We start from the raw sequence: 22,320 nt of genomic DNA on the forward strand, positions 1-22,320 counted from the left end.
AATGTTGGTCTTCTGTAGTGGCATTTAAATTTCTGTCATTGTTTCTAATGATAATAACATTCAAATTTATCTAAAATTTAATATAAAATTTAAAGTAGACATTTTAAAGAAATGTGTTGCTGCTTAAAAGACTGTGTTAACTTTGTAATAAGACATCTGGATCATGTGGGAATACAAGCATTAAAATCTGTGAGCTCTTAGCTGAGCTTCTAGCGTATAATTGTTGCGTTGTCACAAATACACAAGGTACGTGCAGAAAAAATTCTGTTCAGCAGAGGTATCGCTTTCCTGACTAACATTTTAAGTTCTCTAAGGTTTTTCTTAAAGTAAGGAATGTTACAATAACATGTGAAAAACTCAGAACTAAAAGATTGGATTATAGCCCTGCAGCTGTACCAGGTGTTGCTATTCCACCTTTCAGTTAATAAAACTACAGGGAAATACCACTTGAAGAGCCACAAGCTTCATTCTCACTAGGGTTCTATCTGTGCTGCCTTTGTTGTCGTATGAATCGGTATATTGGCTTTTGAAAACTTTGATTTAAAGTGAAATATTTCATAACGGTACAATCAGTCTTTATTGGGGATCAGTGAGATGATTTTGTTGGCAGTTGAAATGCAGAATCTTTCATATGCTGTTATGAACTCTGGGACATCCTGGCGTTAGAACTCTACTGCTATACTTTAATCAAATAACTGTTTTTGTTATCATAAAGTCATGCTTGAAATGCTTCATCTATCTCTACTGGTTAACATGCTGTTTGTAGCTCTTGCTATAGTCGATAAGTCCTCGCGGGTAGAAGAAACACACCAAAATGTGCTGGCATAGCAGTTTGTGGCCTCTGTGCAGCCTTCAGAAAAGAGAGAAATGAGGTGGGGTGGGAGAAGTACAAGTACAGCAGTGTCATAAGTTCCAGAAAATGTTGGGTTGAGTTCCTTATGAGTCTGCTTAAGTGTTATTTGTTAAAGAAAAAAGAAAAAGTGTAGAAGGAAGTGGAAGACTGATACTTTACTAAGCAGAATTTCTGATTTTTTTTTTTCTTGCAGCACAACACTAAATTTGTAATGAAATGGAGTCTGGGTCAAGCTCTTTTCGAGTGGAATTTCCAGATTTTTCTAGCACCATTTTGCAGAAGTTAAACCAGCAGCGCCAGCAAGGACAATTATGTGATGTGTCCATTGTAGTTCAGGGCCATCTCTTCAGAGCCCACAAAGCTGTTCTTGCAGCTAGTTCACCTTACTTCTGTGATCAGGTTCTCCTGAAAAACAGCAGGCGAATAGTCCTGCCTGATGTGATGAATCCAAGAGTATTTGAAAACATTCTTCTGTCTACCTATACAGGTCGGCTGGTAATGCCTGCTCCAGAAATTGTTAGTTACTTGACAGCAGCAAGTTTCCTTCAGATGTGGCATGTAGTGGATAAATGCACTGAAGTGTTAGAGGGAAACCCAACAGTGCTCTGTCAGAAGATGAATCATGGCAGCGATCATCAGTCCCCGAGCAGCAGTAGTTACAATGGCCTTGTTGAAACCTTTGAACTCGGCTCTGGAGGACAGACGGAATTCCATAAAGTGCAGGAACTAAGGGATGGTGAAAATGAAGAAGAGAGCTCTAAAGATGAACTGTCATGTCAACTGACAGAACATGAGTACCTTCCCAGTAATTCTTCAACAGAACATGATAGACTTAGCACTGGAATGACAAGTCAGGATGGTGAAGAAGGAACTAGTGATAGTGCAGAGTATCAGTACACCAGACCTATGTATAGCAAACCCAGCATCATGTCTCACAAGCGGTGGATCCACGTGAAACCAGAAAGATTTGAACAAGACTGTGAAGGTGTTGATAATCCTTATGATGAACACCAAGTTTCTGAATCCATGAATACTGTTCAGGCGGATCATTCAATCCAGTCTTCAGGTGTTGAAGACTTTCATATAGGTGACAAAAAGATGGAAGCAGAATTTGATGAACAGGCAGATGAAAGTAATTATGATGAACAAGTTGACTTCTATGGCTCTTCTATGGAAGAATTTTCTGGTGAAAGGGCAGATGGAAATTTAAGTGCTCACAGACAGGATCTTATGATAGCAGCAGGCTACGGTGAAGGGATTGAAATGGCTACAGGAATTAAAGAAGAAACGTCCCTCACTGGATTCTCACATGCTGATAAGCTGTATCCTTGTCAGTGTGGAAAAAGCTTTACACACAAAAGTCAGAGAGATCGGCATATGAGTATGCACCTTGGCCTTCGACCTTATGGCTGTGGTGTCTGTGGTAAGAAATTCAAAATGAAACACCATCTTGTAGGCCATATGAAAATTCATACAGGCATAAAACCGTATGAGTGTAACATCTGTGGGAAAAGATTTATGTGGCGGGACAGTTTTCATCGGCATGTGACCTCTTGTACCAAGTCATATCAAGCTTCTAAAGCTGAGCAGAGTACTACTGAGATGAACTAAGACGTTAGTGCTTACATTTGTTTAGTAGAGTAAGCAAAATAAACTAATTATGCAAATAATGTCTGGTACTTGCTATTGTAAATTCTCAAAAAAACCCAAGTTTTAATTATTATGCTGGTACAAACAGACCAAACTTTTATTTTGCTTTCCCCAGTATTATTCCAGGTGGTTGATGTGTGAAGTGCAAATAGTTACTCTGAAAGGTGCTTGCAGAATGAGGTCTGTAAGGTCTTTGTGACATTGATTGTAATGACGGCCCGTATTTAGAAGCCCTGTTGTTCTTCTGAGTCTTCTAAATTCACAGTAAAACCCAGCTCTAAATTGATCCAAATCCTGCAAACACTTAGATGAAGCAGAATTCAAGTAGCCCTACTTAATGAAAGAGAACTACGATGACCAAAACAGGTTATATGATTCACATTTTAATGGGAAAAAAAAAAAAAAAAAGGGAATTTCACCTCAAACTGGAGGCTGCCAACATACTTAACATGCTTTGGTAGACAGTCTACATCATTAAATAGCCTTTGCTGTATTGCTTAATGAAAGGCTGTTTTAAAGATGCTTTGGCTTTTCTTTATCTGTCTTCCATTATTTATCCGTCTTCAGTAAAACAAATGTTCTCTAATTTTGTGCTAGTTTCTATTTAGAGCCTGTAAAGCACTTACAGTTGAGCACTATATAAACTTCAGTCTGTATTAAGTATAATTTGTCTTTGCTCCTCTAGGAACTAATGCTGTAGACTCTTGGCTTGACTTCATTTTGATTGCTACACTGAGAGCTTCTCGAAGTGTGTGTAATAAGTATGTCTTGTCAAAAAAAAAAAAGCGACATTTGAAACTTATGCAAAATAATCAAACCTTTAAATGGTAGTTTTCTGTTCAGATTTTTGTGGTTTACTACAGTAGCAAGTACCAAACTCTGGATTCACGAATTGACTTTTTATTGGTACAAAAACTTCTTTGAGAACTTCTATCTAGTCTTAGAAACCTGCTTTAGGAAAACTATTTAGTCATTGATAGGTATTTATACTTTTAATTCTTTATTCTTTGAATAGTAAGAACTATAGTACAGATTCTTGGTACTGAACTACTGTGACTGGTTACATGTGATCACAAGCAGCCAGAGTTCTTTACCTCTTCAAATGAAGTTGCTTGTGGAAAAAAGTAGGAAGTATGGTATTTGGATCTGCCAGTGGTACTGCAGAACATGGTACCATGCTCATGTCCGAAGTCTGGATTTTTGCTGGGAAAGCGGCACTTCTGCTTCGTTAGGGTGAAGATCTATATGCTGGGGGCTCATTCTTGTAGATAGCTGGAGGAGTGTTTGTGGTTCTGAGAGATGCTGCCAGCTCTGCAGGTAGAGTGAATGCATCAGTTGTAAAGGTGGCAACAGGATTTTGGGGTTGAAAGCTTAATGCAGTCCTATGCAAAAGCAATTAACCCTTCTTTGTAGTTTACTGAAACACATTATAGAAAGGAAGGAGCCTTCAGAGCATACATAGACTGTAATAGAAAGAGGTGATGTCCAAGTACAGTGCTGGTAACATGGGGGAAAATGTTAACCGGCATCAAAGACCTAAGCCTATCTGGCCCCAATTTATGTATTAGATACTGCAATATGCAGGATAACGTACTTCAACAGATGACCCTGTATGGTGAAGCAAAACCACACAAAGATAATTACTATTTAGATGTGGTTTTGACCTCCCAGTTACAAATTGTCTTATACAACCGAACTGTATCCTGAATGTGAATGTCTGGTACAAGCTGGGGGTTTGCTACTCAGTGGGCTGTAATTACTGTAACTTCTTTTCTGGCATTCTACTTACAAACTTTAATTTTTTTAAGAGGCTCTTAATTCTTAATCTTCTAATGCTTCAGATATTTTTTCATATGGAATTTTGTTAAAACAGATATTCCCAAATATGATGAACCCATTGCTGGCAATGGGCACAAATGGTCGGCACCACAGAGTTTGTATTCTTAGCACTTAATTGAACTCTACAATATACCATGGCGGCCATATATAACCCTTGTAATCAAGGTACCTAAACAGGGATTTGCTGACTAACACTGTAACCTGCTTAATGTATAGAAGCACTTTGTATTTAAAAATAAAAAAAAAATAAACAAAAACAAACCATATAACTTTATAAGTATGTTTTTTAAACTTAGAAATTATATTCCCTTTATGGTTTGTTTCCACACTGCTAACACTGTCTTTTTTAATATTAAAAAAATACTATAATGCTTGCCTGTTTACATGAGTGTAGAGGAAAGGGTTCTTGCACTCAGTGGCCCTATTTTTCCATTCTCCAAGGCCTTACTACATACAGGGTGTCATTTCTGCAAGTACCATCATCACATTTGAGGGAAGGTATTCTCATACTCATTTCCAGAATGATCTTGTATATTACATTAGTTCTCAACCCCTTTCAAATTGTCACTTCAGTGTTGCATGAAAAGGTTAAGGGTGCCTCTTCCCATTTAACCATGAAAAAGGCTGGTCAGAAACACCAGGCTGAAAACCATGGTCAAGCAAAAAATTATTTCTGTTAAACCCAGACCATCCTACAGAGCTGCCAGCAAAACTGTTTCTTTTACCAGCTTGGAATGACTTATATGGGACATTTCAAAGTTAAACATTACTCCTATTTGCTGTTACATTACTTTGAAGTAAAGCTTTAAAATAAAATGTACTGCGAGAGACACTTTAACGGTTTTATAACAGGTCCAGTAGATCATATTATAGAACCATGTCCTTTTTTAATGACTTAGCATGAATAGTAACTTTTTAATATTTGCCTATTACTGATTTACCCCATATTATAACATTGCCTTGAAAGGCCAACAAATGTTGCTCCACTGATTTTGTAGCACTTGGACTTTCTGATGGTAATTTACATGACACAATTGATTGCAGGAAAATACTGATATGAGTGTCATGAGAACTACTTGAGAGGATTGATGGTTTAAGGGAAGCTTAGATACATGTCTAAAATCCTTACTTTTGCTTATCACAGGTGAAACAGTTGACTTGTGGTATTTTTCCTGTATTTAGTTTATTGCCCTTTGACAAACTTCTAATCACTGATTCAGGTATTGGGGGGGGAAAAGATAACAAAAAAATTGCTTAAACTCTTAAGGAAACATCTTTCCTCCCCCTTCCTCAGGCTCAAGTCTAACCTGCCTTTGTAGTCTCAGTTTCCCTTGTTTTCACTGGGAGTTGCACTCAGCCCGTGCCAATTCTTTTAGTGAGGTGACAGGTGACACAGGAGGTTGGGCTTGTATGCGTACTCGCTTGTCTTAGTAGGTGTCCTCTGCTGCTCTGGGCTGGCTGGTGTCACTGTGGTGGCACCGGGCTACAGTCCCTTATGGACGTGCCTGTTCCAGCTTGGCTCTCCTATGGGCCTTAGTTACTTCAGAGGTCTGCCTGCTGTGGCACGGCTTAGCTGTAGGCCAGAAGTGAATCTCCTCAGGCATGGAGCATGTCCTTCTGTGAATGTGTCTCTCTATATGTCCTCAGCACCATCTCCATGTGTTTTCCCAAGAGCAGCTCTTCAGTTTCTCCACGGGTTTCCAAATGTGTTTCCCCAGGACTATCTTCTCCTTACATGTCTCCCTGCACCTCTTGCTAGCAGCTGCCTCTCCTTCGTAAATGTGTGTAAGCAGAGGCACCGTGTGCGCCTCTGGTGGAAGTTTTGGCATGCAGTGGATTGTTGACATCCATTTCTATGCAGGCTAGAACCTGTTTTGACTAGCACGGGGCAGTTTGCAGCCTCTTGCCACATCTTGCCCTTGCAGCCCCCTGCTCCTGAAACCCTACAACTTGGGGTCAGTGCACGCATATGTAGTAAACCACGATACGCAGATGCAGCATCTGTCAAGCTCTTGGTCTTTGCTGATGGAGGAGTCTGTTCAAGACACGAGAAATTGCTTCTCGTTTGTGGGGAGGAGGGAAGTGATCCATACATATATATATATAATATGAATGCATATGTATATGATGAATTTAGTTCATCTTCCCTTAAGCTTCATCACCTTTAATGACACAGCTTAGAAACATCTGTGCATTTTTATATTGCTCACTGTTGGCTGTAGTAAAGTGAATGTCTTCTCAAAACCAGAATCATTGTCCACACAGGAGGCTTTCAGAATTTCCTGCTACTGTGAAGCCATTCATTGTCCCATCAGTGCTAAGAACACCTGATGATACTACAGCTAAGTTCCTTTTCATTCCGTGACTAAGATGTTAATTACCATGGAATCTGAGTGACTGCCATTCTGAAAAATTTAGCTATTAGCAGGGTTAAGATCTCTGCTTTGGTGGGTATCTGACCGTTTTGAGGGAGGAGGTTCATATTTCACACACCACTGTTGGAGTTTGGTTTTGGTTTTTAAACATTGTTTGTTTTATGGGTGAGCAGGTAGACTCTAGAAGGTACTGTCAGTACACTGTTTTGTCTTGGCTTTTTTTCAGCTGAGGTGTTTCTGGGGTTGAGAAACTTTGTCCTGTATCGAAAGCAAGGCAGAGGATCAAAGGCTGATGTATTGGCTTTGTCATTATAAAAAGAATACTTGATGTCCCTGTATTGTTGAGCCTGAAAGAATGGAGGCACGACAGGTCTTGTAATCTCAATATTTTTGTGACCTGTCTCGGAATTATGAGAGCCTATAGCAGTATATTGAGTATTTTGCTTTAGCAGAATTAGGAACCTTTTTCAAAACAACAAAGTTAAGTTGTTGTTTGCCATTTAAATGCTTCATTGGATAGCTAGGCTTCTTTAGCTATAAGCTGTAAACTGTCAGTGCCCTAGGGGAAGATGCTGGAAAACAAAATGGTATATTTTTATTGTGATTAAATTGTAAGTTCCGATTTTTGCTTGAAGCCTGTGTCTGTCGATTGCTGCTCCTTTTTTTTTTATTATTCATGGGATTCCATATTTCTTCCAGAAATGTAACTGTTTATGCAAGTCAAGTGAATCTTCCTTAATGAGCTATAAGTTTTTATTCTAAACAAGTCATTTATAATAGTAAATTTGCATATCTTGATATTTTGTGAGATGTTATGCCTGTATTGCAGAGGTTGGATAGTTTTGTCTATAAATATTGCTGTCCTAATTGTACAGCATGGTTTTAATTTAATGTTACTGTTCAATATTTTCTTCTTATAGAAGAGTCCCATGCCCCTTTTTTGTATAACATGTTTTAATAAATGTTATCTGTCAAGTTTGTAAATGTTTTCTTAAGCTTGAATGAAAGGAATGCATGTCTAGTACTAGTATTTAATATTTCACTTTTGCCAAAACGATAAGTGCTCAAACAAAAGTCCAAATCCAAAAGTTGTTGATATATATAACTTTATTAAATACATAAAGAAAAAGTGTATCTAGTAATGCGTCTTCTTGAAATACTGAGAACATGCCAGCCTAGCCTAAGAAAACACTAAACTGAAAACTGGTTTTTATAACACAGTGGGTTAGTGAATCTGTGGAATCGGGCCCGTCTCTTTGGTGCTCAGGTAGGTAGTTCCCATGTTAGTCCAAATTTATCAAACAGCTTTTATTGTAACTTTTTTGCAGAGTGGTGAGCTCTAAAGTTACAGGCTGACAGGAAAATTCCAGATCACGGACTTCATAGTAACAGCAACTAAACGTCCAAAAAGCCTGCAGATAAATTTGAAGTAGGTATGGATAACGTGTGGGGTTTTTTTCTTGTCCAAGTATGAAAGAAATTTCATACTGTGAAGAAGTATTAAAGTTTCTATTATCTTCCTGTGAGGATTCCTCCTCATCCTGACTAGATTTAGGTACCCTTACTGAACACTTTACTTTTCCCAGCCTCCATCTACTTGGTCCTCATGGAACCATCATAGCTGATGCTTCTTACTCAGCAGCTGAGTGCTTGCTATCGAAACCAAAAAACGGGCTCGCTCTCATTTAAAGCGCATTCAGCCAATTCCTGGAGATCAGTATTTGCATACCACACTCCTTCATCTTCAGCAGCTTTAAATGGAATATGGTAGAAGCAAATTCATTTCCTGTTGCTGTTGGTTACGCTTACTGAATGCATGTAAGAACAAGCCCAAAGTATTCTGTCTGTTGGGCACCAGTCGTTTGATTTCCGTTGATGTGAGTGAACAAACACCATTTGTGTGTCTGTTACTGAACTTGGGTTACTTATGCCCCGGTCAGGACGCTCCCCCAGGCTGCTGCTTTCTCCGGTCACCACTGAGCCCCGATTCCTGAAGACTCTTCCACGTGCTCTACCGGGAGAGACAGCCCTGCCTCCGGCAGGCGTGCGAGCTGGCCCAAGCGGCTGGTGTAAGTGACCAGGGCAGCGTCACACCAGTGACGTCTGCAGCTGCTCGCCCACGCGGCTCGACCGAGGGGGCGGCTGGCAGCGGGCGGGGGTCTGACCTCTCCCAGAACCTTACCGCGTCTCTGCGCGCCCCGACGGATGGCCCGGAGTGTGCCCAAGACTCCGGGACAAGGATTTGGTCTCTCAAAACGCGGGAGATCGTGCCATCCCAGAAATCAGGACTTCTGTCGTAATGCTAAGCTGTTCGTAGGGTCTCCCAACGCTTTTCCTGCCGGTTTCTGAAAGTCCCCGCGGCCGGCGCGTGCCTGAAAGCGCGTTATGCTGGAGGCCGAACGCCGGGAGCCCCCGAGGAGCGTACGTGCCCGTGCGCCCCGGGGCAGCCGCGCTGCAGGGCCGGCGGCGCGAGGAGTGGCCGCGGGAGCGCGCCTGGCCCTGCGCAACTCCCGCCGCGCGGACCCCGCCCGGCGCGGCTCGGGCGCACGCGCCGTCAGGCTGCTGAGCCGCGCGGCGGGGCGAGGGCCCGGCTCTGCCGCCGCTCCCGGTGCTGGCGGAGCGCCCCCGCCCCTCGGCCCGGGCGGCCGCGGCGGCTCCACCCGCTGCCGGTGCGCGTCCCCGGGAAGCGGAAGAGCTGCCGGGGAATCAGTTCCGGGTGCGAGTAGCTGCGGGAGCGGGCGGGAAGCGGCGGTGGGAGCGGGCAGGAGACGGGCCGGGCCGGGCCGGTGACCCGCCATGTGAGAGACCCTGACAGCGCCAGGTGAGCGGCGGGCGGGCCGGCGGCCGCGGCGAGGGCCTGGCCCGAGGGCCGCCGCGGCGCTGCCGTGCGGGAGGGAGGCCGCTCTCGGGGAAGGGGGTCCTGGCGCCCTGACAGGCCCCGCAGGGGCGGCGGCCGCGGGCCGGGCGACCGGGACGCCGCGCAGGGCTCGGCCGCGGGCCCGTGCCAGCGGGCGAGGGCTCGGCCCCGCGGACCGTCGGCTGCCGCGGGGGCGAGCCGCGACGCGGGCCGCTAACGGCGGCGGCTCTGCTGCCGCGACCGAGCCCGGCTCCGCCGGGGCTACGCGGCTGCCAGCTTCGTCTCGCCAGAAGCCGTCGTGGCGTGACCCGAGCCCGAGCCTCTGGGGTGACTCTGGCCGTCGGGAGGGCGAACGCGCCTGGCCGGATCCGCTGTAGCCCGCAGGAGGCACAAAGTCACTGGCGCAGGGGGTTCGGCCGGCCGGGGCGGGCTGAGACCGGCACCGTTCACAGTGCTGCCGCTACAAGTCGGTGCAGCCTTCGGCTCCTGCTGTGCCGTCACCGAGGCTGGGAGTTCCAGCGAAGCCCCGGTCTCTGTCATTGCAGAGGCCCTTCAGAGCCCTGCAGGTGTGCATGGCATACAGAGTTGGATTTATTTTAGAATAAACCGAAGTCGAGAGTGCGTTTGGAACAAGCCTGAACAGTCTCAGAAAGACTAATACTGGAGAGCCTGGTTGCCAGGGAAAAAAACGTGGCATAGAACTCGCTGTGATACAGCTGTGACATGTTACAGAGTTCTCAACGTCTGGTATCGGGCTGTGCCCGTGCTTTGTTGCCCTTTCAGTGGGAGCTGCAAAACATTCGGCCTGTCAGAAGTAACGGGCTGGGAAAATGCTGTGAAAAGGTGTTCCTCAGAGCTGCTTTAAATCTACCACAAAAAAAAAAATTACTGATATCTAGAGAATATAGCTACTTCATTGCTTAAAAGAAACACTGAAGCCAAAAAGTTATGATTTGATGAAGAGTGACTGAGATTTAAAAAAAAAAAAAAAAGTAGGTACATTAAAATGCATAATACTAACCAAGTATTATCTTGGTGGCAAATCATTTATTATTGTAGTAGCAGAAGGCAGAACAGGCTTCTGCCCTTCCTGTCCCTCCCTGCTTCTTAAAGTTCTGGGTGTATATATATTGCAAGTCTCATGCCATTTGGGTTTTTTTAATACTGATACTGGCTTCTCAAAGTTGTCAGAGATTCAGAAAATGTTGACAGTAGCTACTTAGGATTATATAACGGGTACGTTATGAAATTTGTGCACAAGATAAAAGTTTGTGATGGTTACTTGCAAGATCTTGCTGATTTGAAGCGTATGGATCATAAATGTGCCCCTTTGTTTTGTTTATCTGACAAAATACTTTTTGCCAGTCGCCAGTGTGCCTTCTAGTAACTTTTTTTTTGTGTATTCAGAAATAGGTACTGTAAAACTGCTTTTGTAGTAACTTGACTTCTAGAGCCAAAATGTAGAGATTATTTGTGTTGAGGTTTCTGATCGTTGGGTGAAACTTTATTTATGCATTAATAGTTGTTTCATTTTTATTCTTTTAATCACTTCCATACAGGCAAGCAATTGTGAGGAAGACAATTTGAGAATAAGGGACAAAGGTGGCCCTTGGACTTCAGTTTCACAACTGCTTCCTTTGGATCTTTGCTCAAATAAGAGGCTGCTCTTTTTTTTTTTTTTTTTTTCTGTGAAATGCTAAATATGCAGTTCCAATAATTTCCCTGGTGCACCATACTAAGCATTGAGGATAGGTTTGTAGTGTCATCGATATTAGCTTGTGTGTATGTACGTGTGTATATATGTATACATACATGTGAATTAATTGTTTTTCTTTTTCATGTTAAAATCATCAACTCCTTCAAGTGGTTTTCTATTCATCATGTTGTGAATGTTGGTGAAGTAAAAATAAGTCCTTTTCAATTTTTGTTAGACAAAAGTCTGAATTAGTAAAAAATTTTCTGCAAAAAGTGTAGGGGTTTAATGTATTGCTCACCCATGCAAATGATGGGATTGTGTTCTGCGACACTGTAGGAGTGCTTGCCTGAGAGGCATGAGTTTTACTCTTGATTTCACTGTGGGTGTTTAGTGCTCTCAGTAGAGGGTTGCCTCTGTCTGCAGAGGAGGAATAATGACACTGACTTTCACAGTAGTGTTCTGATATCTGCTGATGAAAGTGTGCAAGAATTAAGTTTTCTAGAAACTACATTTCAGCCTGTACTGACTGGCTTCAGTTTCTGAGGAAACTGGGATCTTGCTGCGCTTTTATGAGGCAATGTAATGAAGTTTTAAATTGTGGCGTATTCTCAACTACTACAACAGATTCTGTATTTTAGTCTAAAATAGAAGTGAAGCAGACTCATTTTCAGAGTTGTTTTCTGATGAACAATAAGACACGTGCACCTTTTAGCATATGCTTTACTACAGATAATTCACTCTTTCGAGTTTTGGCCAAACTGTCTATATTTCCTTTGATTCCAGTGGGCACTTTTTTTAGGTTGGTTCAAACTTTCCCAAAACTTAACGTACCTTGTGAGTTAAATCTATAGAGTGATTTGTGAGTGGTTAACATTTGGGGGAATGAGGATTTGAAATCCTGTCGTGTTAAGAAAGGAACTAATTACTTCAGTAGCCGTTTATTTTTGGGAGACATGGTTGTTTCCATAACTTGTGCATTACTCTGTTGTTAGACTGCTAGAAAGGTAGCTTAGTTCTCATTTAGGGTTTTCTTTTTTGGGTGGCTTTTGAATCAGGAATCGACTATACTGTAGGCTGTTCAAAATGATGCTGAGCCTCATGGAAGTGTGGGCAGGGAGTTTACATGTAAACATAGCCTTGCGCTAGCTGTTTTTAATCATACTGACAGTTTTATTTACCTGTTAGAGGCGAATCTAGCAGAGTGATGTGTTGAACTGAGCTGGAAAGGGTTTTGAGGTGACTGTAGATGTAAAGGTGCCATAAATAGAGTGCATTTCATCCTGTTGGTGAAGCTGCAGACAAAATGAAACTTCATGCTGTAACAGAAATATTAACAGAATTTTCTGTTGTGCCGTAGCATCACTTAGGATCTACGTATCAACTCTTTGTTAAACTTCCATCTGAGTCCATGACAGTCACTTATTTATTCTGAGATACCAAAATTTCGTGTTTATATGCAGTAATCTCTCTAGTTGTACTCTCCAGTGTGTCTACATTTAAATATTTTTGAGTGAGTTTAAAAACAAAGAATCAACCTACGCAAAGATTGTTGTTTGATTTGTTCTTCTATGGGTAATAATGCTTCTAGAATTCAGCTCTGTAATTCTCTGGAAACCAAGAGTTCACAGAAGAGTATGAATAAGAGTGATTTAGGAAATTATCTTGTTTGACATGACAAATACTTGAGCAGTAGGTCCATACTTGTTTAATGTTCCATTCAAAGGAAGTTTGAAAGAAAATGGATGAAACCATCACTTTATATGGTCAAGCAGATACTTGCCATTTTACTGCCAATCTTAAAGCCTATTGCTTTGTGTCATTAGTTTCTTTGGCTTTAGTTAACAGCCACGTGCTTGTGAATTACTGCTACAAGATAACATCTAGGTGACCAAATTCAGAAAGAGTAGAGTTTTCAACAGTTTTTTGCTGTTATGTACATGATAAATGTTATGTTAAAGAGCTTTCGAATGTTAGTTCTATGTAGTGCAGTCAAAGTACAGAAAAATCCAGTTAGTACACGAGGCTGTATTTTATATATCCCTTCCATTAAGCTCCCAGCGTTCCCTTAAGTTTCAAGTGGAAAATTCCCCTAATCATCCTTTCTGTGGTTTAGAGCAGTTGTGATGAAATTTATACATCCATGTGTGTCTGTGATTTTAGTGCATCAATTACACAGAGAAATGTGTCACTAGGCATATTTTCTGTCACCAGGAGGATGCCTCTGGTGGTGTTTTGTATAGACCACAAAATGGACTGCATAGAGGAGCTGAAAATACACAAGGCCCTATTTTTATTATTTATCATATGTGTTACTGGAAAAACCTTTACTGGAATTGATTTTTAAATTTGTAAAAAACCCAGTAGTATCTGATTATCTCACTTGAGATAAATATAAAATAATTTAGTCTCCTTCATGATTTTAAAGGCTGTTGAGTTCTTAAGAAAACGGCTGCTTGGATTAGGAAGAATCGATGCAAAACCCAGTGATAGATATTTACACAGTACTGCTTATATTATTGTAAGTGTGTTGCAGTTCTGCACAAAATTTACCTCAGTTGTTGGGAAAAGTAGCTTTTTTCTTCTTCTTTTGTTTTTATGGTGGAGTTTTTTTGTTTTTTCTCAAATGACTGCAATATTAAAATCTGTTTCCTAGCCGTAGGGCAGCTTACCTTACTTCAGGGGCCAGGTTTTCAGTGAAGCAGCAGTGCTGTGTCACACTACGTAAGGCCGTCCAGTGGCGCCATATGTTGACTTTCGAAAGACAATGTAATACTTTGCTGTTAGGAGAGGTGTAAACTGGTAAAAAATTATATGATCGGTTGTTGAAAGAGAATGGCCTTAGAAATGCCCCTAGTCTGGGATGTAGCTGATGGCAGTTTTCCTTTGGTACAGCTAGTGTTAATTGTAATCTGCAGATTAAGGCAAATGCAGACTGAAAGGGGTGAGAGTGATGAAGACTTTTGCCCTAAAACTTCCGTGATCACAGGTGATAGGGTTACATTCCTGGGTTAAAATTCTCTTGAATGGTACGTTTTTGCAATGATGTCTGAAGTTCTCACAGGTGGTGTACTAGATACCAAATCCTATAAAGCAGAAGGGAGGAGTGCACTGATTTGTGCAAATACCCGTTTCTTTTCTTGCCTTTTCTCCGCATTCTGAGCGATGATGGATGGAGTATCCATTCTTGGTGTCACGGAGCACTTTTTTTGTTTTAGTCTTAACTTCTGTTATGATCGTCCTAACTTTTCTATGTATTTCTGTTTTCAGACACATGCTACAACAGGGATGATTTGTAATGTGTGTTTTTTCCGAAGGAACCTGTGTTGCTGAGCTAACTAAAGAAAATGCAAGGGATCTTTTCTCGCACCTTTGTGTGAGTTAAAACGGGCATAATTTGTGTCACTCACCTGTCTGAGAACGGCGAATCGTACATCAGTGAGTGAATGAAATTAAACAGGTGCAGACTTAGAAGCAGAAACTAATACAGCGTTGGCAGACACACAGCTTCATGTTGTAGTTATATGATGCTTCCCTGCTGCTACTGCATGATGTCAGTAAAATCAAGTACCAAATGTGTTTTGTCACTGTCTATTCTTGGTTTTTTAAGGGAAATAAGAGCTTTCATAGAACATAATTTTTAAAGTATGTTTCCTTTGGAATCTAATGAGAAGTGTTAAATGCATATCCCTCTCATGTTCACAGGTTGCTTCAATGAACACTTTTCTTTGAAGACATAGGGCATCGATCCACTACTAGTAAATTCGTGCTATGGTCTACGTTTGCTGTGTAAGACCCTGAGGAATAGCTGTAATGCAGACGCAAAGCGAGTGCGAGGGGATCGTCTCTACAGAAATAGGCAGGAGGCTCAACACAGCCCTGCTAAGACTGAGTGAACTTAGTGTCCAGTTCTGGCCTGCGCTTTAAAACTCGAACGCCCTCAGGCAATTTCTTGGGTACATAATATCCGTGGAAGGCTTAAACAAGTTGATCTACTTACGTGGGAAGGTTAAGAGAGGACCTTTTCATAGACAGGTGCCCAGAGGTGGGCTTAAATTTCGCAGGGCTTTAACCTAATGTTACACTATCCCCGAGTCAGGGATGGAAGCGAAAGCAAAACAAGAGGCATTACTTTTTAACAGTGACAATACCTAACATTGCTATGAGTTTTCTTAGTTCTCGCTATGCCCCAAATGCTTGAGTTTGTATGATACAAATAAAATTGTCATTATTCTGAACTACTATACAATAGTCTTGGACCTAAAAAGCACAGATTACCTCCGTGTGTGCTGAAATATCGCAGAAGGTGCTGGACGTGACTTCTGGCTATGCATCAATTTTTTTTTAATTCACCTCTGTCAATTCTGTAAAGAATAATCAAAGTACTTCCATTCTCATTGCTTTGGGAAGCAAAGCTTCCTTGTGACTATCTAGTTAACTGTAGAGATAATTTTTTTCTCTAGAGCACACAGTGGATGTGTCCAAAGTTAATTTGCAGTTTATCATACCTTTCTGCTTCAGTTTAATGCTACTCACTTCAGCCCAAAAGAGAGGAGGTTAGGGAGACATGTCAATGTGGAGGAAGCTGTAAAAAAGTGGGGGTTTCTCATGAGCCTTTTCAAACTGTAGTGATCTTGCAGGACTGTTTCAGAAATACTTCAGCCATAAATCATTGACTTGAAAGAGCTACTGGCCTGCCAGCACTGATGAATAATTGAGTATTGTTATGGTATAGTACCCTGCTGAACAATATTTTGGTTACCTCTACTGGAATTTGATTATGGAACTGCTAACTTGATTCTGTATAGAAATAAAATAAAACGTTCTTGTGTATGGGAATATAATCTAAAGATTACTTTTATTTTCTAGATAGTGATGTTGGGGGGTTATGTGAATAAATAACATAGTTCTTCTAACCATTATTCATCAATAAAACATTGCTAGTAGTGCCTGCTTCTCTGATGTGTGTAATGCCCAGGTTTTTCCCCGGGTCTTGCCTTCCCAAATTGATGCAAGAAATTTGGGGTGCCCTGGTACTGACCCCAGCAGAATTACTGCAGTCTCAGTGCTGTTCCTGCTACAGTCCTGCCTACTCCTGAATGTGGTGTTCGCTGGCAACCCTGTCAGTTCCAGGACCTTTTCAACTAGAGATTTCAGAGTTTGGCTGAAAGCAAAAGAACGGTTCCTTTTTGTCGAGTGCTGCTGCTGTTCAAAATTCTTGTTATTTAACCCCAGCTTTCTACAGCTGTTTCCAAGATCACAGGAAGCACGCGTCTTCAAAGGAGGAAGCTAAGGTGGAAAAGTAGTCACAAGTGCGTGCTGTAGCTTGTTTACTTTCTATTTTAAGAGCAGATGGGTATAGAAACTCATTGTCCACTGCTTTTTGGGCTGTGTTTTTTGTACTTGATCTGTTTGTTTGCTTTCAAAGCAATACTGTATGTTCCCTTGATGCCTATTTCTGGTTTTTACTGCTTACCTGCTACACTGACAGCCCAACATATAGACCTTTAACTCCATCATCCTCTCCACCAGGATTTGTGCTCTTTACTCCTAACATTTTAAGTAAAATAAGCTGCTTTGTTTCCCAAAAGAAAGACGAAACAACTCTGAGAACAAGGATGTAGAATTGCTTATAGATATAGATATGCCTGGGGATAAGTACATGTTCTAACAGAGTTGTGATGTGCAAGGATCATTGAGGATCCCTTTCCTCTTGGTGTCTCTCCCTGGTTCTCATGCTTCCTCTGCCATGTCTTCACAGTCCATTTCCAAGGTGTCACGATGTCACAGGTGTGAACTCATCTAGAGACGCTAAGATGCCGTGATCAAAAGAGCATCATTTTTTTTGTCCATAAGGTCTAAAATGTCCATCGTCTTTCTACTTGGGTGCCTATCCTTAATTCATTCCTGCTGTCTGGGCTAGTGCCAGTGGTGACAATTTGTATTTTAGTAATTTGTCTGGGACTAAGTTGTTCTCCATTTCGCAGAGTAAGAGCCCTTGGGGAAGTATGGGGCAAGGAGGAAGGCTGCTTTTTATATGTGACAAACTTTCTGTATGTTCTAGACAGAAAAAGGAGTAATTTCTGATGGGATTTCAGTGAGGCTTGACCAAGATCTGGTTCCTTAGCTCAAGGATCCGAAATTATGCCAGAATGACAGATTATTGCTGCTGGGGACTTGTCTTGTGGTTTGTGTACAGTCCTCAACCTCGGTAACTTGGCCGTTGTGTCACTTCAGGTCAAAAAAAGCCATTCCTCCGCTTAGCAAGGAGAAGATTAGTCAGGAGCATCCTGCTGTTGCAGCTCATAAACCCCACAAATTAAAGGTAGCGGCCTCCGCTGGGTTTGTAAGGAAGCTGCTGCCTGGTCAAGTGAGAGGGAAGTTGGCAAACGTGCATCCTTACTGCTGAGGCTTTTGTCTTCCCCGTGGAGTGGACGCATCCGCTAGGGGCGTGAACAGGGTTCTTTGCACAGCGGGTGCTCAGGGCTGCTCAGGAGAGCGAAATGGATTGTGCCGTCTCGCTGCACCCCTGTTAGATTGGGGTTTGGTGTGATGTTTGTTTTCTGACCTACGTCTGATTTGCATCAGCTCACAAGCTCTAAATCGTTTGGTAGTTTTGTTCGCTGAATAGAAGAACTGTCCTGCCGCAGCTCCCTTTGTACAGATAGCTGCGACCGTATCGCTCCTGATAATCACCTTCCAGTCCTTGTTCCCTCAGCAGATATAAGAGCATATAGAACATCTCTCCCCCTGCTTTTGCATGACAACTGTGAAAATGCAGATGAAGTCTGGTTTACCCGTTTTAATGTATGACACATTGGTACCTTAGAGAATTGTTTAGCAACCCTGATAACCTAATTTGGAATGCTCGGTGAGAGTTTTTGACGATTTTCTAAATCAGGCATGATTTTAGCCAAGTCAGGGAGCTGCCTGTCTTGTTTCCCTGCTGAAAAGAAGTTCCATTTGTGAGACTCTGAATGTTAGTTTTAATGACAGTCAGCTGATACAGCTTCAGTTCTTCCTTGTAGGCTCTTTATTGTATTCCTACCCGTTGATCTTGTTTTTAGAGTGCCTAAATTTTCATAATTTGATTTAAATTATTCATATGTCCCATTACAGCATGTAACATAAGACATAAATAGAAAAAAAAATCCACTAGTATGTTGTGATACATTGGACGTGCTTCCTGCATCAGAAGTCAATGGATGATGTTGAGATCTGTTTGGTCAATTGGAAAAGCAGGTACAGTGGCAAAATTATACGTTTAGACTTCTGCATTAATAGATACAAGAATAGCAATAAAAGTCTGAAGGTTCTTGGGCACTTGGTTAGGGGCCCAGTCTTGGAAATGCAAGGTGATGTCTGCTGCAGGTAGACTCTCCCAAGGGGACAAGTGTGTGTGCGCGTTTTATGATAATACTCTATGAAAAATTGGTAAAGTGCTTTTCTTTAGATCTTGTTTTGAAATGTATATATTTTTCTAAAGCCTCTTGGAACATCCTTTCCCAGTGGATCAGGCAAGTTTGAGAACCCACGGCTTTTGAGTTAGGTTAGAATTTAAATATCATGTCGTTCTAGCTAGGAGATCACTGCTGTTCGGATGAGTTTCGAAATTCACATCATGGCTTTATTAAAAAAATAATTAGAATCGCAAAAAGAAATTTTAAAAAATTGAAAGTCTATGGGCGGCTCAAACCCTTTTCCTTCAAATGCTGCCTCGCATATTGACACAAATTCATTATTATCTGGGAACCTCTGACACACCAGGTAAAGAGTTTGGAATTGAGCCCACACTTAAATGTTTCCTTTCACTGGGATTTCCTTATTTCATGATATGAATATCAGAAGATTGTTTTTTCCTTTTTTTTTAAATAATTATTGAGAATATTTTCTAAGGAGGTAAACATTTAAACAGAAATGTCACTGGTGTAGTATATTCATCTCCTCTGAAATAAATTTGACGTATCTAGACCTAAGGAATGTTTTTTAAAAATATTTTGTGTGCATGTATGTGTATGCACACTCACACGTACGAACCTGTGGCTTCTCTTTAGCAGGTTTTTCAAACTTCATGAATTATCTTCCAAAAAACATTCTTGGGCAATTTCACAATGCAGTTCCCTGCAATTATCGATGTAGTATCTGGCTTGAAGACCTCCTAAAGGTTCTGAAGTTTTTAACTTGCCTAGTTGACTATAAAATTGATTTTGGGAGGGTGGGGGTGTTGTTCCGCAGTTCTTACCAGGGAGTGAAATTGCAAAGTTCATTTTGGGACATAGACTGTCCCAGCAAGGCTGTGGTGTATTATGAGCAACTGAGTTGTGAAAGTTGCAGAGGGATAATTCAAACTATGGAAATGCAAGAAATGAGTAGATTAAGACTCTGCTTTTTGTATTATATCAAGTGTTTATACCAACTGTTTTGTTGTAACACAGCTTAAACAGACCAGTGTGGTGATTTAACGTCAACATGCACAAGCATTTGTTTTTGAAATGGAAAACTCTGTATTGATTCTCAGTTGTAAATCTTCTCATTTCTCTTTCAGATTACTCTTTACATCAGTAGAAATGGACAGCAGCAGTTTCATTCAGTTTGATGTGCCTGAGTACAGCAACACTGTTCTGAGCCAGTTAAACGAACTCCGCTTGCAAGGAAAGCTATGTGACATAATTGTGCATATTCAGGGTCAGCCATTTCGAGCCCATAAAGCTGTCTTAGCTGCCAGTTCTCCATATTTCCGTGACCATTCAGCATTAAGCACCATGAGTGGCTTATCAATATCAGTTATTAAAAATCCCAATGTTTTTGAACAGTTGCTTTCTTTTTGTTACACTGGAAGGATGTCCTTGCAGCTGAAGGATGTTGTTAGCTTCCTAACTGCAGCTAGCTTTCTACAGATGCAGTGCGTCATTGATAAATGCACACAGATACTGGAGAGTATTCATTCAAAGATCAGTGTTGGTGATGTTGACTCTGTCACTGTTGGTGCTGAAGAAAATTCAGAAAATCGCAATGGGGTTAAAGACAGCAGCTACTTTGCCAATCCTATTGAGATCTCTCCCCCCTATTGCTCTCAGGTGCGACAGTCAACAGCAGGCAGCGACCTTAGGATGGAAACTGCTCCAGGCAAAACTCTACGTAGTCGGCTGCAAGAAGAAGGGCATTCAGACCGAGGAAGCAGTGGGAGTATCTCTGAATATGAGATTCAGATTGAAGGTGATCACGAGCAAGGAGACCTGATAGTACGGGAAAGTCAGATTGCAGAGGTGAAGGTTAAAATGGAGAAGTCTGACAGGCCGAGCTGCTCTGACAGCTCTTCCCTCGGTGATGACGGCTATCACACTGAAATGGTGGATGGAGAGCAGGTGGTGGCCGTAAATGTCGGTTCCTATGGGTCTGTCTTACAACATGTTTATTCATTTACCCATGCCTCATCACAGGCTACAGGGGTGTCGGAAGCCTTCGGAAGCCTGAGCAATACGAGTCCTTCCAGGTCAATGCTGAGCTGTTTTAGAGGGGGTCGTGCTCGCCAAAAACGGGTATCCGCTGGTCACTTGCATAGTGATGTTCAGGGCTTGGTGCAAGGGGCCGACAGTGAATCCATGGTGACTAACCCAGGATACGAAAGTAGTCCACGGGAAAGAAATACGAGGGGTCATTGGTATCCGTACAACGAGAGGCTCATTTGTATTTACTGTGGGAAGTCTTTCAACCAGAAAGGGAGCCTTGATCGACACATGCGATTGCACATGGGAATAACTCCCTTCGTGTGCAAGTTTTGTGGGAAGAAGTACACCCGCAAGGACCAACTTGAGTATCATATTCGTGGTCACACAGATGACAAGCCCTTTCGCTGTGAGATCTGTGGAAAATGTTTTCCTTTCCAGGGTACACTAAACCAGCATTTGCGAAAAAACCACCCTGGGGTAACGGAAGTGAGAAACAGGGTAGAGTCTCCAGACAGAACAGAAGCGTTTGTGGAACAGAAAGTAGATAATGATGCTTCGGCTTCTGAAGCGATGGATTCTAGAATGGAAATTCATGCAATGTCTAATGCATCTGATTAAAATATTACATTACAAGTGCAACACAAACAAGCACATTACTAATGTATTTTTTAAATCTTTTACTCTTTTAGTAATCTTCAGTATAACAGCCTTTTAATTTTCCTGACCTTCTGGAAATCAGTTTGAAATGGTTTCTGGAGAAGACTACATAAGTATTCTTTGTTTTTGAAGGAGGCTGCGTTGTTTGTGGGTTTTTCTTTTGGTTTTTTTTTTTCACTTTTGAAGATGCTCAAAATATAAGAGACAGTGTGCTGGGGAAAGGATAGAAAGAGTCTGCTAAAGTGTCCCTACTAGTTGATCTGGCATGACACAAATTCCAGTGGAGAAAGAGAATAAGATTGGCAGCTCTGCTGGATACACCAAGAAGCTGTAATCTCCCTTACTTTATTGCTTAAATCCTGTTGCTAGTAACGAGTTACACAGCAGTGGGGAGAGAGAATATTATAGCTTTGATTGCTTCCGTGTGTCACGATGAAAACCATTTGCTTTTACTAACTTTTTGGTAGTTAGTCTGTTTATATATATAAATTTGCTTTATATATATAAAATGCTTTCACTTTTTCTATTCTGGTTGAGGTGAATGTAAGAGTATGTCAAGGTTGATAACATGTACCACTCTTTCGACTGCTAGCTCTCCTCTCTGCTTAGGATTTAGGACTTTGGACTTTGGGAGGATGGTTTTGGTTTTAAAAGAATGTTGTTTGGTTTTCGTTTTATTCAACTATTACTTTGTGTGCAAAAGTGAGCAAAGTGAATTACCTTGTTTTAATAGCTTTGCTTTATAACATATGTAAACCAAATGCCATAAATCTATTAAATTATGGTTAAATTGTTGAGGGGTTTTGTTAGTTGTCTAGAACGTGAGCTGGACAACCCGTGGTGCTGACCTTTTTATATATATAGAGATAGATATATCTATATATATATTTAAAAAAAAATTAGCTAAACTAAAAGTAGCATTGTGGTTTTAAATGTGTTTTTACTGG

The 22,320-nt window shown here is 41.5% G+C and overlaps 2 protein-coding genes across 3 annotated transcripts; both read left to right on the top strand.

The window, feature by feature from the left end:
- The first annotated feature begins 1,036 nt into the window (after positions 1-1,036).
- ZBTB43 (zinc finger and BTB domain containing 43) lies at positions 1,037-7,798 on the top strand. The gene has a single exon (XM_086475718.1). It carries the CDS (start codon positions 1,070-1,072, stop codon positions 2,462-2,464), a length of 1,395 nt encoding a protein of 464 aa, XP_086331844.1. The 5' UTR covers positions 1,037-1,069; the 3' UTR covers positions 2,465-7,798.
- A 1,671-nt stretch (positions 7,799-9,469) lies between these two features.
- Positions 9,470-22,245, top strand: ZBTB34 (zinc finger and BTB domain containing 34). 2 transcript variants are annotated; one of them, XM_086475721.1, is made up of 2 exons: positions 9,470-9,538; positions 19,813-22,245. In XM_086475721.1, exon 2 carries the CDS (start codon positions 19,835-19,837, stop codon positions 21,332-21,334), a length of 1,500 nt encoding a protein of 499 aa, XP_086331847.1. In that variant the 5' UTR covers positions 9,470-9,538; positions 19,813-19,834; the 3' UTR covers positions 21,335-22,245. The 2 variants fall into 2 exon arrangements, with proteins under 2 accessions (XP_086331847.1, XP_009944296.1); XM_009945994.2 differs by lacking the exon at positions 9,470-9,538 and adding an exon at positions 18,465-18,509.
- The last annotated feature ends 75 nt before the right edge of the window (positions 22,246-22,320 follow it).

Source organism: Leptosomus discolor, chromosome 19 (assembly GCF_034619465.1).
Source record: "Leptosomus discolor isolate bLepDis1 chromosome 19, bLepDis1.hap2, whole genome shotgun sequence".
Taxonomy (NCBI): Eukaryota; Metazoa; Chordata; class Aves; order Leptosomiformes; family Leptosomidae; genus Leptosomus; species Leptosomus discolor.